The sequence below is a fragment of the Bipolaris maydis genome (genome assembly GCF_028858645.1).
Source record: "Bipolaris maydis strain C4 unplaced genomic scaffold PSV08scaffold_5, whole genome shotgun sequence".
Classification (NCBI taxonomy): Eukaryota; Fungi; Ascomycota; class Dothideomycetes; order Pleosporales; family Pleosporaceae; genus Bipolaris; species Bipolaris maydis.
This window is the reverse complement of record NW_027093861.1, coordinates 1,022,608-1,036,365: the sequence shown is the minus strand read 5'-3', so window position 1 is coordinate 1,036,365 and position 13,758 is coordinate 1,022,608. Positions and strand designations below refer to the sequence as shown.

General features: G+C 49.3%; 9 protein-coding genes across 9 annotated transcripts; 4 read left to right on the top strand and 5 right to left on the bottom strand.

Annotated features, from left to right (window-relative positions):
• Window positions 1-856: 856 nt before the first annotated feature.
• On the top strand, window positions 857-2,334 carry PSV08DRAFT_370138 (uncharacterized protein; the record flags this gene model as incomplete). Its single annotated transcript, XM_014226751.1, has 3 exons — window positions 857-1,636; window positions 1,688-1,960; window positions 2,017-2,334. The coding sequence occupies 3 exons, from the start codon at window positions 857-859 to the stop codon at window positions 2,332-2,334; spliced, it is 1,371 nt and encodes a 456-aa protein (XP_014082226.1).
• Window positions 2,335-2,986: 652 nt separating this feature from the next.
• PSV08DRAFT_350192 (uncharacterized protein) lies at window positions 2,987-4,246 on the bottom strand (the record flags this gene model as incomplete). The annotated part of the gene is made up of 1 exon (XM_014226752.1): window positions 2,987-4,246. The coding sequence occupies one exon, from the start codon at window positions 4,244-4,246 to the stop codon at window positions 2,987-2,989; it is 1,260 nt and encodes a 419-aa protein (XP_014082227.1).
• A 992-nt stretch (window positions 4,247-5,238) lies between these two features.
• On the bottom strand, window positions 5,239-6,930 carry PSV08DRAFT_287481 (Mu homology domain-containing protein). Its single transcript, XM_014226753.1, has 3 exons — window positions 6,452-6,930; window positions 5,524-6,398; window positions 5,239-5,450 (listed from the first exon to the last, which is right to left on the bottom strand). Exons 1-3 carry the CDS (start codon window positions 6,878-6,880, stop codon window positions 5,444-5,446), a joined length of 1,311 nt encoding a protein of 436 aa, XP_014082228.1. The 5' UTR covers window positions 6,881-6,930; the 3' UTR covers window positions 5,239-5,443.
• Window positions 6,931-7,046: 116 nt separating this feature from the next.
• On the top strand, window positions 7,047-8,064 carry PSV08DRAFT_287475 (uncharacterized protein). Its single transcript, XM_014226754.1, has one exon. The coding sequence runs from the start codon at window positions 7,071-7,073 to the stop codon at window positions 7,965-7,967; it is 897 nt and encodes a 298-aa protein (XP_014082229.1). The 5' UTR covers window positions 7,047-7,070; the 3' UTR covers window positions 7,968-8,064.
• PSV08DRAFT_220690 (Imidazoleglycerol-phosphate dehydratase-domain-containing protein) lies at window positions 8,033-8,916 on the bottom strand. The gene has a single exon (XM_014226755.2). It carries the CDS (start codon window positions 8,815-8,817, stop codon window positions 8,113-8,115), a length of 705 nt encoding a protein of 234 aa, XP_014082230.1. The 5' UTR covers window positions 8,818-8,916; the 3' UTR covers window positions 8,033-8,112.
• Window positions 8,917-9,037: 121 nt separating this feature from the next.
• PSV08DRAFT_400894 (DNA-directed RNA polymerase) lies at window positions 9,038-9,715 on the top strand (the record flags this gene model as incomplete). Its single annotated transcript, XM_014226756.1, has 4 exons — window positions 9,038-9,265; window positions 9,321-9,412; window positions 9,467-9,543; window positions 9,594-9,715. The coding sequence occupies exons 1-4, from the start codon at window positions 9,161-9,163 to the stop codon at window positions 9,713-9,715; spliced, it is 396 nt and encodes a 131-aa protein (XP_014082231.1). The 5' UTR covers window positions 9,038-9,160.
• Window positions 9,716-9,912: 197 nt separating this feature from the next.
• Window positions 9,913-10,578, bottom strand: PSV08DRAFT_177379 (uncharacterized protein; the record flags this gene model as incomplete). The annotated part of the gene is made up of 4 exons (XM_014226757.2): window positions 9,913-10,044; window positions 10,106-10,252; window positions 10,418-10,479; window positions 10,536-10,578. 4 exons carry the CDS (start codon window positions 10,576-10,578, stop codon window positions 9,913-9,915), a joined length of 384 nt encoding a protein of 127 aa, XP_014082232.2.
• A 149-nt stretch (window positions 10,579-10,727) lies between these two features.
• Window positions 10,728-11,529, top strand: PSV08DRAFT_36715 (G10 protein). Its single transcript, XM_014226758.2, has 2 exons — window positions 10,728-11,140; window positions 11,191-11,529. Exons 1-2 carry the CDS (start codon window positions 10,835-10,837, stop codon window positions 11,332-11,334), a joined length of 450 nt encoding a protein of 149 aa, XP_014082233.1. The 5' UTR covers window positions 10,728-10,834; the 3' UTR covers window positions 11,335-11,529.
• Window positions 11,530-11,775: 246 nt separating this feature from the next.
• On the bottom strand, window positions 11,776-12,864 carry PSV08DRAFT_361162 (uncharacterized protein; the record flags this gene model as incomplete). Its single annotated transcript, XM_014226759.2, has 1 exon — window positions 11,776-12,864. One exon carries the CDS (start codon window positions 12,862-12,864, stop codon window positions 11,776-11,778), a length of 1,089 nt encoding a protein of 362 aa, XP_014082234.2.
• Window positions 12,865-13,758: the final 894 nt, after the last annotated feature.

Here is a 13,758-nt window from a genome sequence, read left to right as displayed (position 1 = left end):
CATAGTAAATAGGATTAGAATCTCATACTTGAATAGATATGATAAGAGTCTTATAATCCTGGTAATTGGATTAATCAATATTTCGAGCAGGAATCACCAAAGGCACCTCTGCAGACTAGGTAACCTTCAGTTCGGCTTGCTTTAACGACCAATCAGGAACAACCTGACATTCTACCCACATGAACTGAATTGTCTCTTAGTGTGGGGTGCTTTCAATAATGAAAATTTATATTGTTTAATAATCAGGCATCATTATAGCCTTTCTCTATCGCAGTGCACTCATTTCCTCAACATACAGGACGCACATTGATAAGAGCCTCTTTCATGAGTGAGATGGAAATATAAATAAAGTAGCAAACCTCATTCATCAACTACATAGTTTGCTGCTTGTTTCTCATAGCTTGATAGACAGTGAATATGCATGAATGGCAAACATGTGGTTGCTTTTAACAGAAGTAACAGCATCTTGTCCTACATTCCCCGATAGGAAATGATGCACATTGTTTTTGTTAGTCAATCATTTCACCCAAGGTTCACTAATCAAACCCTTCCTCGTCGTAGCTAGCACGCAGTACTGCTTAGTGTCCGCAAGTGTTTGCTTAACGTTAGACTTACGTTGACCCCCCCCCCCCCTGTTTCCGTAGCCTAAAATCTTACTCCTTCACCTAGCTCTCTTACCTCATATTTAGATAGTTTCTTGAGAAAACACCCCCACTTGTTGCCTACAGCGTAGACTGGTCCTTAGCTTGTGTTTGCTCCTCGCTAGTACTTTGTTTACGCTGATATACCGGCATTGATTTGCAACCCTCTAGTTCTATCTCTTTTGGATTCTTCTTATCGAACGATACAGGAAAGTATGTTCGAAAACTTCACTTCTACCCCTTCTCGCGGTACGTATCCTGTTAACGTGAAGCTAGCTATGAGAGGTGCGCTAACAAGTCCAGAAACCCCACTCACCTCATACACGTCACCCAACAACTCGCCATCTATTGAAACGCGTGCCACCACGTATGAAGAACTCATACAATCGCTTGATTCACAAGCGGACGTGTTGCAATATCTGCCTTCTGAAGCTGAAGTTGACGAACTCTTTGACGAATTTCATGGAGGATCTTCGATGAACTCATCAAGTCGTCGCTCCAGCACTGCCAAGGTTGCATTTGGCACATATCGGGAAGATGACACCAATGCAGCCCAAGTCTATGTCTATCTTCGCTCTCCCTCGTTCAAAAATACTGAGCCGTCCATGGTGTTCGGTAAGTGTTCAGCAAACACTAAATACACCGTCATGAACACCAAGGACATCAATTGCACAGATGGTGTGTTCGAAGCCAACAAGTTTTGGAGACCCTTCGTCGAGAGCGGCAAAGTCGAGTTTGGTGCAGTTAAGGCTGTTCTGAAAGCTCTTTTCATTCGCAAAGGTATTACTCTATCGACCCCAATACCAGTAGTTGGTTCGGTTTTCCGTTCAAAATTGGTGCTCGGATGCGAAATGTTCAAGAACTCCAAGAAAAACCGCAAGAGTTTGGGAGAGACACCTTCCAAGCAATTTGATAAGAGTATGAGTACAATAGATGCGTCTAGTGCACAGTCATCATTGCCAGTCATGTTAGGCACTTCATCAACTACTTCTCCGGTAATTACAAGATCGATTCTGTAACGTCTGCTTGTTATTGACATTGTAAAGGTCATACCTACAGTGCATATGTACAGCCGAAATGACCGCAGCTCCCATGTGGATGTTGATAGACCTTCAGTCGTCGATTCGAGCAAGAAGCATAAGATCTCGCCGCCCACTACCACTGAACAGAATATAATCAAAATCGAAACCAATAAAGGCGCAGCTACCAGTAAGCTCGCAGCACTTGATGGCCCAAATTCAGACTCTCTCTTCCTTCCTGAAAATTATCCAGAAGAACTCGAGGAGGAACTCGAGGAATTATCTGCCTCTCAAACCACAGTACGCTGACATGTCGGACAAAAAGGTTTATCAACTCATACACTGACGTTTCATAGACTCCAGAGCCTAGCAAAGGTATCAACACTATCCTCGAGTCGCTATCAGCCTCATATGATCGTCGGAAAGGCCTTACGAAAAAGATTGATGAGATGTCAGCTCAGATAGCCGGTCACATCACTGCTCTCGAGGAGCTTCGTCGCGAACAGGAGCAGTTTGAGGCTGAAACAAAGCGCCAGCAAGAGGAAGCCGATCGTAAAAGAAGAGCACTTGAGGAAAGAATGAGCATCGAGGATCAACATGTAGCTAGTAGGAAAGCTGAGATTGAGGCAGACTCTCAGACTATACAAGCGAAGCTTAAGGTTGAGAACCGCTAGCTGAGCGAAATGACTACAGAGATGATGTCTGTCTGGGAGTTGTCTCGTAAGTTCTTGTACGAAGAACTTGACATTGAGGAAGGTTCCAAGTTGAAGCGTCAGAAGACTAGCCACTAAGTTTTCGACAGCAGATCAGATGGCTTGGGTTTTGTGGTAAGGCTTTTTCGGTATGTTATGCTTTGGTGTATCTGGGAGCTATGGGTGGGATATTCATGAGCCTTGGACCATCACATGAGTTGGCAGAAAGCACTTGATCACGGTAGTGCTACTTTGAGTCTCACAATGCTATTGAGCCGAAATGAGCATATTGGAGAGATCATGCAAGGACGTCAGCTGGGCTAAAGTTTCATTGGTTGGTATTCTTCTGTATCAAGTAATTTGGTAATGCTGCAAAGTCCCGGTTCTAATACACGATGTGGTACTGCTTTTGATGATGTGTATCAGGAGATGGTATGAGCTAAAACAGAAATGCACTAGGGTAGTATATGAACGGAAAGGTGCAGTAGAAACGCTTCACATTAGAGAATACATGGCGAGAAACGCCGCAAAAACATCTTCATACTCACACAAGAGGCTTATGTAGAAAGCCTAGTGTAAGTGATCTATAGACTGAATGTCACACATGTGTGTTGTAAAACATTCATCTAATCTTTCACTCCCCCAAATCCATATACTCACCGCCCTCCTCACTCTGCTCCTCTTCAAGCCTAGCCCGCTTCCCTTCTCTCTCCCAAATCTCCCTCCCAAACAAGAACATTTCTCTCTTCTCAGGCGTCAAACTATCATGCAACCTCTTCTTCTCCACATCCACTCCCTTAATCTCTTCCTTCAACTTTTTTTCCTTAGCTTCTAGCTCCTGGATTTTGGCTTCGAGATCGCGGAGTTGGGATTTGGCGGTATAGATGGAGGAGCGCGTGGTGCGGAGGTGAGCGGTGAGTTCCGAGTGTCTGGTTAGGGTTTCGCGGTAGGCGGGGATGAAGGATGAGAGGGATCCGGTGGTGGGAGGGGTGCTGGGTGGTTGAGAGGAAGGAGGGGGAGGAGGAATGTTGGGGTTGATCGAGATGGTGCTGGCGGTGGCGGTGGAGGGAATGGGGGCTGGGGTTGATGGAGCCAAAGCTGCTGGGACCGCGGGTGCAGCCTTAGAAAGCATTTTCCTCTGAAAGGCTCTCTTGAACTCATCAATCGGCTCGGTTGTTGGTTGACCGGATGCGAGACCTGTAGGCGGAGTTGGAGTCTGAAAGGCGTCAGATGTAGCGGCACGACGCCGGCGTTCGGGAATGAAGAGACTGGTCTCGTCTTCAGAGGGCAGTGTCATATTGGCTTTTGGTCTGGGTGGCATACTCGCGGGCGTCTTTGTCTTGTTTGCTTTCTTTTCATTCGCTGGTATCGCTGCAGTAGATTTGGCTGCCACCTTGCATGCTGCGAGTAACTCTGCTGTGAAGCGCATGTCAACCGGCCACGGTGACGGGGGGTTAACTTTTTTGACGATGAAGTAGTACCTGATCACGGCACGAAGGAGATTCGAATCCATTGTGCCGTGCTTCTTCAGCCACTTAAATGCATTTGCCGCATTGGTCAACCGTATGGCCTCCTCTATAGTAATGCTGGAGTGCAGATTCCCAAGCCGATCGAACAGGTTGAAGCGGTGTCCAGGCCACTGGTTCTCGTCGCGTGTCTTGATGGGAAGGATCCAGACTTCTAAACCCTTTCTCTCGCCTTCTGTGATCTGACCGAAGAGCATGCGTCGGGGTAGCGAAGTGAGGCGCTTGTGCCTTTTATCTTCAAACTCTGCTTCATGGATCTTATCTACAGGTAAGTGCTCAAGGAATGAAGCGTCTTCTCCCATGAGACTGTGTATCTGCTGCAGAGCCTTCGTTGATAGACATTCTGTTGTATCGGCGGGTTCCGCCATTTCGGTTGATTGGCACTGCTCTTGTTGTGCTGTTAGCTAGTGTATGTGTGTGTGTTTAAATTTAACGTCCTATCTAAAGCCACCTATAGGGCATGCGGAAGGGTGAGGCCTATGGCTTACAGTGTTGCAGCACTGCCTGGTCACACCTATTCACGGGGAGTGCCTTCTAAAGCACGTATCGCTTGCTACTGCCGGTCCGCCGGCTGAGTGGCTGCTGCTGCGCCGTTAGCTAGTGCCTTACACGATGGATCTACTTGATACTTATGTCTTGTATGTGTTTGGTCGATTTCACATTCAAGCACGTGGCTCTTGGTTGTGTTCTTGTTATCCAGTCTCGTGGCCGCGACCTTTTTGTATACTAAATATACTGTTTGTGTACTAGCGGGCCATGTGTAAACGCGACTAGCGGGCACTGGCGGGTACTGGCGTGGCTCGCTAGATAATGGTAGTGAATTGGGCTTCTAGGAAGCGTAGAAACACAGCATTGGAACATGGTGGGCCGAAAGCTCGAGGTTAGAAAAACTGTAAACATGTAGAGTTCTTGAGATATTCACTTGATTTGGGAATATGTTCTTAGTTTAGGCATCGCTATCGCATGCTGAACGGGTGTAGGAAGTGCAGCACCCATAAGTTCTACTATGGACAGGGGGCGATGCTTTTTCTGTAGGTGCTTGAACTAGTGCAACAAGAGGACCGGGAGAGGAGTAGAGAATGCACAGATATGTTCGAAACTTGAAGAATTGCATGTCCTATCTACTGTACACGAAGACTCCTATCTTATACTTCATGAACAGGATCGTATTGTCAGCACAAGGGTTGCTGGCAACCCTGTGCAACGGCACAATTCTAACATAATATCATCCTGGGCGTCTCGGTTCCAAGCAAGACAAGCGTTCGGCAATCGAGATAGACGAATTTTTCGCAGAGCGGTACCTGCGAGGCATCACAGCCAGCAACCGACCTAGCACCACGGTCAAGGACGAAACTTGTACATCAGTCTGTCAGTGTATCCATGCACAACAGAAACGAAAAAAAGGGTTTCATGTAATCGCTTCTGATTATATTCGAGGATATCGTAGATAACCGAGTCCCTTTCCCCCAATGACGCCTGCAATGCAATGTAAACACCGAACTGTATAGCACAAGTAATAATGGTAATAGTAATAATAATATGGACAAAGCAAAAAATGCCTTTTCTCAGAATCTACAAATGATTATGTTAGACCAATGCAGATAGTAGGTAGGGGCTACATAAACGACTTTGGGGAAAAGCATACCTTATCTCATAGTTGCCTGCTCTCGTCATATACCGTACCCATTTTACGCTGCTGTAATTGCTCTTTTCAAACACCTTGAGGTAGCGTACCAAGAGTCCAGAGCTAGTGAACATGAGGAGTGAAAAGCTAAGATTGAGTGGTGGTCGGGACCATGCCTTTTGGTTGGTCATGCTGGTCAGGCTAGCTTCGGCGCTTAGGACGAACTCGCTTTGGCCGGTAAAGCGTGGAATTTTCCAGACAATATTGTTGTGCTCTGGCTCGTATTTGGCTTTGCCTTGCGAGGTGCGCTCGGTGATTTTGGCGGTGTTTAGAGGCGTAGGTATGCGCACAACAACGTTGGTAGCAAAGAGTTTGGAGCCGTAGTTGGCCCGGATAGCGATGCTGTATTCAACTTTTGTCTTGCCAACCTCGTTTACAATGGCGTGGACCTTAAAGGGTAGGTTGACGTTCTCAGTCGCCCGGTAGCGCATGAGCTCGAACTCGCCATCTGGTGGAACAAACGATATTATCCTATCAGCGTCGAACTTGCCGAGCTTGACGCACTGGTGGAATTGACAGTCCTCCAACGTGACACTGCCAGCTGCTGCTCTTGTTGCTTTTGCGCCCGCCTTATTGCCCGAGGGTTGTTGCAGATGGTCCTCGCCCAGCGTCAGTCGGTCGTTGAGTCCAAACTTGCATTCTGGGGTGCCGGAAAGGTATGCACGCATGATAATCTGACCATTCACATCTGCCCGGAGCACTGTTCCGGTTGCAGACATGAGCAGGTTGACATCCTCGATAACGTCGACAAAGGCCTCGTTCTTGCGATATTTGATGTCCGCTCGGCGCCATGAAAGCGCACCAGTAGCCTGCATAGTGATTTTGGAAGAATCCTCCTATGCCATAGTCAGTAGCCATTCCCGACATACATACATATAGAGAAGCTCACCATTGTCCTCTCCGACTTGACCCCCTCTGTGGTAATGTACATCTTCAGCGTGTCCGTCTCGGTGTTCTGGGGGTATCCAAAGTCGAGAATCTCGTCGAGCAGCTCATAGACAAGGACAAAGTTGTTCTTGACAGCCTCCTCATCAAACTTGCCAAAATAGGCCTTGCCCAGCCCGACAAGGCGATAAAGAAACTCAAAGACGAGGGCGGCATTGGCGTTGCTCTTGGTGACAGCTACCAGATAGATGTTCTCGTGCTTGACATGGCTGAAGGTGGTGGAGCCCAGGGTCAGGATGGGGGAGCGGACTTGTGCATTGGAAATGACCTGGATGCGGAAGACATCGGCCAGGCGTGGGCGGCAGTCGTTGCGGAAGGCGCGAAAGATGAGGTTCTCGCCCTTCTGATTGAAGATGAGGATGCCGGAGAGCATGGCGGCGAGGTGAGAAGACAGCAAGACAGGCGTCGACAGCGAATTGGCGGCGTCGGGCGTGTTGATGCTGCGAGCTCCACTCGCGACGCCGCGGGATTGAGCTTGGGCCATGCTCGCTTCGGCAAGGGTCTCAGGAGAGGGAGAGGGTCGGGTAAGCGTAATTCGCACCGACATTCACTCCCCCAATGCAATGCAGCCAGCACTCGCATCCCGCCTCATGGCTCTGCCGCCTGAGCTGCGCTGCCACATCTACTCTTTCCTGCCCGAGCTCGTGTACAGGTACATATGGCCTGTTGTCAAGTCTTCTCCCGTCGGCGTGTGCAGCTGGCCGTACTATAGGCTGCCGACGTCGCTGCTCTTGATCAGCAAGCTCATTTATCAAGAAACCAAAGATGCATCGGTCCAAAAACAACTGTATGATCTCAATGAGCGACATCTGCCTGTCGTTGTTTTGGGGCCAGCCGATTTACTGTACCAGCCACGAAATGGTTTCATGGACGAGCTGTTCGGTCTCTTGTCAAGACACAATGGCAACACTTCGTCAGTGTACAATGGCAGTAACACGCTGGCTGAACGTACTCTCAAGCATATATGCCATGAAATCAAAGCTTGGACCAACCACGCTCTCGAGTCTAGGCTTGGAGTCAACTGGGAACAAGTTTACCAGCGCCTCCCTAAAGAGCTAGGCTACTCGGAAGAAAATCTGGACACTTTCGTCGCGTGCACCTTGGCCAGGATGGCACATAACAATGCCAAAGAAGCCCGGATTCGACTGGTGGTTTGCGGCAGCGCTTTTAACGACGCCTGGATCTGGGAAAGACGTATGATGGACTATGTTATTCAGTACAAGATGAGAGCACTCATGAATTTCCGTTGCGATGCTGAGAGTATGCGTTCTAGCGAAGCAGTGACTGTTGTTCTTCCGCCTCAACCACATGGAAGTTATGTTCATAACTTTCTTACAAGGATGCAGGAGGAAAACTTTGGTTTCAAACTAGAAGCACCGTCAATTCAGGACGACCGGCTGTTCAGTAAGCATGTTCATTACGCCGATCATTATGGCGATGAGAGAGCAGATAAGTCATAGAAGCTAGCCAAGCGGTCTCTGGCAGTTTCTGTTCTATATCAGACAGTCATCGCAGAAGTGATACCTTCGAAGTATAAAATCTATTCAAGTTTTGTGACTATTTACGTTTGTGTGGATTGTATTGGTCCATCTTACCGGACCGAGTCTAATACAACACGCCCTTTGTACTCCTAACCTCGCCCTCCCACTGCTTCACCACTGTTGTCGCATGTCTAATCGCCACCGCAAGTGCCTTGAATGCACTCTCAGCCCGGTGGTGATCATTATCACCTCTGATGCAATCCACATGTAGCGTGGTACCCGACGCCTGAGCAAAGCTCTGCAGACAATGAGGAATCATCTCGCAGCTCAGGTCGCCAATCTTCTCTCTCTTGAGCCCCAGCTCAATGACGCTGTATGGCCGGTTCGACAGGTCAATGACGGCTCGCGACAAGGCCTCGTCCAGCGGCGCGTATGCGTGTCCAAAGCGTGCAAGTCCTGTGCTACCCTGCAGCGCATTCTTGAATGCCGAGCCGAGTGCTAAGAAAGTGTCTTCACTCGTGTGATGGTCATCAATGTGCAAGTCGCCTTTGCACCGTATGCGCAGACTCCAACCGGCGTGCTTGGCCATGGCGTGAATCATGTGGTCGAGGAAGCCGATGCCCGTGTCTACAGAAATCTCCTGCGAGGCAGACTTTTGCGTGGCATGGTCCTTTTCGATCTTCTCGCCTTCGCCATTGAGGTTGGCCTTGTCGAGGGCGGCCCAGAAGTCGCTGTGCTCGTAGGGTACAAGTTCGCCGCCGTCCAAGTTGATGGATACTTGGATCTTGGTCTCGTTTGTATCGCGGTTGAGGGTGCAAGTGCGCGGCATTGTGGTGGTGGATTGATGGCCTCGGGTATATAGGAGTTTGACTCAGTCGATTTCCAGATAAGAGAATAAAGAGAACGTTGCGCAAAAAAAGTTTAGACTAACTGACTGGAGAGGGGTGCTGGCTTCCCCACGCCCCACGTCATGTCCGCCAAGCAATATAGGGCTGAAAAAAAGTTCTAGCCAACCACCGCTTCGCCGAACCAAAGTCCGCTCTCGCCCCAAAATTCTAAGCATATCGCAAAGTCGCGCCTCTTTCTCACGCCAACACTCTAGAGTACTTCCGCGTAACTGTCTGGTCACGTCTGCCTGTTACTCAATTCATCAGCACCAACCGCAAACAATCATGCCAGGAGCCACGAAAGACTCCGCGCCAGTCCAGATCGTGGACCCAACTTCCGAGACGGGCGAGGAGATTGACCCAGCTGTCGACCGCGACCGAATCCGAGTCGTACGTCAAAACGAAATTATGGAATCTGTAAATCTGTATCTAACATCACGTGTAGCTCTCTGGCTCCACAGAAACAGCAGCATCTTTCCAGTTTGATGGCGAGGACCACACGCTAGGTAACGCGCTACGTTATATCATTCACAAAAAGTAACAGAAACTGAACATGGTTCCATGAACAGCTGCTGATTGTTTTTTTTTTAGCCCAGACGTCGAGTTTTGTGGTTATTCCATACCGCATCCATCAGAAGCAAAGATGAACCTGCGCATCCAGACTTATGGTAAGCTTCAGTTTCCAAGTACATCAAGAGCACACCTGACATGATATCAGACGGCGTTAGTGTTTACACTGTGCTGGAAAAGGGTCTTGAAGATCTCATGGCCATGTGCGATGTTGTTGAGAAGAAGTTCACCATTGCACGTGACGAATTTGTCAACAAGATGGAGGAGTAAACACAGGGTTTGTGAGGCACTATTGCATTGATGGCGTTCACGGATATCATGGGTCAATGGCGAACGGAAAGGAAAATGGTATTGTCTTTGGCTATTTACATCGCATCCTGGACTTGTTTTCAATTCCGATTTCAGGCGAAGACAGCCCACTCAATTGCGACCCTGGGAGCATAGATTAGTATTCTGAAGTTTGATTGTTAGGGGTTCAATCGAATGCTTACCTCCAAAAAGCCGTTGATGAAGTTGTTTGGCAGCCGTGCCTTGGGATCCTCTTCGGTACGGAAGTACTTGAGTACGTGTGACAGTTGCTTCCAGAAGTTGAGCGTTTCCTGAAGTATGTATTAGTCCAAAGATGGTCTCTTTAAATCTTGCCCTCCAGTTGTGCCGTACCTGGAATTCTTGGTGACTATTGAATAATAGCACGTCGACTGTTTTCAGCTGATTCACATATCTATGCCGCTCGAATTCCTGCCGCATTTTGGTCCGAAGTTGGGACACCGGCATGTTGAGTGAATACATGGTCTGGATCTCGGGAGCCTGTATGGTTCTGTCAGCCTCCCGCGCTTGTGAATTGTTACTGCTGCCCGCTTCTCTCGATCCAACGCGTCCCTCCGCTTCGGGTCTCGTGTTTGCACCACAATTGGCAGTGAACCAATCATTGGGTTAAATATATCCTCTCTAGAGTATGGGGAGTATGCGTACCGACCGCAGCCAGTCCCGGTAGCTGTGAATGACCCTCTTCTTCGCATCGGCCCAGTTGACCGCTATGCCCGAATTAGCCTTGGACTCCCCCAATGGTTGATACGGATATTCGACTTACATGAGCGCGTGCGCTGGGCGAGGTAGGTAGGGTTGATGACCATATTGACGGTGTTGCGGAGCTCCAGTTGTCCCAGGGCGGGAGTTGCAGTGACGATGCGGCTCGGGTGGAGTAGAATGCCAAGCCGTGGCGTTAGCGCTGATTTGACTGATGGCGCATTCGCAAACTTGACGACCAACTGCTTCTTGCAATCACCACCACAACTACATAATACATAAATACTAAGCACGAGGTCGAAATCGAAATCGAAATCAAATACACCGAAAACAAGTTCAAATCAACCCACGTACTACTCGATCATGCCTCCCGTCCGCACGGCACGCGCCTCTCGCAAGGCTCCGCCCGAAGGCTTCGACGATATTGAGGATACGCTTCTAGAGTTCCAAACTAAGATGAAAGACGCCGAGAACGCTTCGCACGAGGGAAAGAAAAAGTACGAGATGACTTGGCCCATCTTCCAAATCACCCACCAGCGCTCCCGCTACATCTACGACCTTTACTACACCAAGGAGGCCATCAGCAAGCAGCTCTACGACTACCTGCTCAAGAATGGATACGCAGATCCCATGCTTATTGCCAAGTGGAAAAAACAGGGTTACGAGAAGGTGAATTGCTTGCACTATTGGTACAAGGAATGCAGACTAACGCAACTTAGCTATGCTGCACGCGCTGCATCCAGACAAAAGAAACAAACTTCCGGTCTACCTGCATATGCCGCGTCCCGAGAGATCAGCTTAAAGAGAATCAGGAGATTGAATGTGTCAACTGCGGCTGTCGAGGATGCGCTTCGAGTGATTGAGCGCCGTCAAGATTTCAAGATACCATTGTAGTCATGAGAGAGTATCAAGAGTTGGTTAGACCAGCCAGGACTTGCTGAAAGGCCTGAAGACTGCGGATCGATATCCGCCCTACTGGGCAACACATTCTTAGTAGACGCCACCATGTCGGACCGCGCGACTGTCACGAGAACAGTATTACCGTGGTTACATAAAGGGGCACAAGGGAACTGATGCATAGGGTGTGTCAATCAGACCAAATGATTAAAATATAATTGTTAACATGTCTACAGAAAAACTATGCATAAAGTGAAGCTGTCTCTTGCCAGAGGCGAATAACACCTCCAATCTACCGGGGGGTATACCAAATAAGCTGTTCCCAAAAGAACGCCAGACTTGTCTAATCGTAAAGCAAAGAAACATAGTCGCTAAGTTCACTCGTGTAAAAAAAACTTGATTTCATTTCACATCAAAGGCCAATTATCCCCCATCGAGGGCCTCGTAATATCGTGTGCATCCCGCAGCGACCCCCTATTCTCACTCCGCTTCAATCGCGGCACCGTCATATCGCGCCCGAACCGCGATGTAGGCAGTTGCTCGAGTATATCCTGGCGCCGAGCCCACGCCGTCGGCGGCGGCGAAGGCCACAACTCGGATATCTCCGATCCCAGACTCTTCCTCGCCTCGCCTGGTCGCAGTCGAAACGGGCTGCCCCCATCGATAGGCGAGTCGGGATTCGAATCTGTTTTTGCGCGCTCCACTGGTGAGTTGCAAGGAGGTGGGGTTGTCGGTCGCGTTACGCTCATGTCTTGTTTGTCGCGACTGTAGAATGCGGCCATTGTGAAGATGCGGCGGCTTCTTGTGCTGCTGTTTAGTGAGGCGAGTAAGGGCGAGTGCGACTTTTCGGGGCCCAAGGCGCTGAAGGAGGTTATCCGGTGATGTGACTGGTGAGCTTTGCGGCGGCGCCAGAGGATGAGGAGGACAAGACCCCAGGCGCAGAGGCCGACGGCGATGGGGATCATGGCTAGTCCGACTTTGGTTTCCAAGGACATTTCCTGGTCGGTTTCACGTGAGGGTGCGGCGGATGCGGTGGAGAGTGTGAGGTCGGATGTCGGGGTTGGGAGACTTGGCGCTAGTGTCGCTTTTGTGTAGAGATCTGGTAGCATGTGGGTTGAGGAGGGTGCGGCGGATGCGGTGGAGAGTGTGAGGTCGGATGTCGGGGTTGGGAGACTTGGCGCTAGTGTCGCTTTTGTGTAGAGATCTGGTAGCATGTGGGTTGAGGAGGGTGCGGCGAGTGATGAGCTCGAGTGGTTGGTGTAGTATGATGGCGGTGTGGCAGATGACGGTGCACTTGAAGATACCCGTGTTGCGAAACCCGTTGAATAGGGCAGTGTGGAGGTTGTGTTGGAATATGATCCCCGCCATCCTGACTCCTGACTCGACGCCGATGCAATGATTGTGGGTTTCAAGCGTAGACTTTGCACCGTTGTTGGTGTTGCCGCTGCTGTCTCATTTCGTGCTTGGATCTGAGATGCCTTGGAAAAGGGTCTCATCCTCCCTGGTTGTCGTTTGCACCTCACGCTATTTTTGTTTTCGCCTTTAAGACGGTGGAATAGAGATTGTCGTCCTGAACTGTCGAACCGATCAAACAACCAAGTTTTCACCCCGATTGTTTTGGTGTGTGTGTTCTTCTTGTTTCTGGAAACCAACGCCTGTCCCAGCCACGTGGGATGTCGAGGAAATAAAAGATCAGTTTCTTTCTTGTCTTGTCTTTTTCACGCTTGCTCTTGATTTGGTTGTCTCACTTCTCAATTCTATTGCGTGTGTGTGTGTGTGTGTGTGTGTGTGTGTGTGTGTGTGTGTGTTCCAACGTTTTTCTTGAGGAAACTACTATGCAAGTCGATACAAAAATAGTCTTGGAACCGGTGATGCGAGGGGTCCAAGTCGAGGGTATGATGGTGGTAGTGTTGATGGTGACGCTGTTTGTCGCTTTTCTCTTCCGCGGTATGGGTTTGGGGTATTTAAAAGAAGATTTGTTGTTTTCTTCAGTCGCAACAACAACGCATGCACGGTGTGCCACGTGAGCATTTGCCCTGTCTTGTCGTTGCTGTTCGACTGTTGTCCATGTTTTGCTTTTTCGGGGGACTCGATTGGGATTGTCGTCTCAACAGTTCATTGGCTGCGAGGACTGACCGCTATTGAACACGTGAGGTGCTGAGGGTTTGGATGTTCGGGCGGGTTTGGCAAAGAGAGATCTTTGCGCGGGAGTGGCTGGGGAGGCGCGGTGTGGAGAGTGACAGCGCATGGTGGTGTAGGTAGTAAATATGGTTGTTTCTGAGGGGAGGATGATATGTTCATCGTGCTTTCTAGAGAGGAAATGTACTACGTCCGTGGGAGATGCATGTATGAGCGGAAATGAGTCTTATGTTAGTAAGTATGCAGTCATA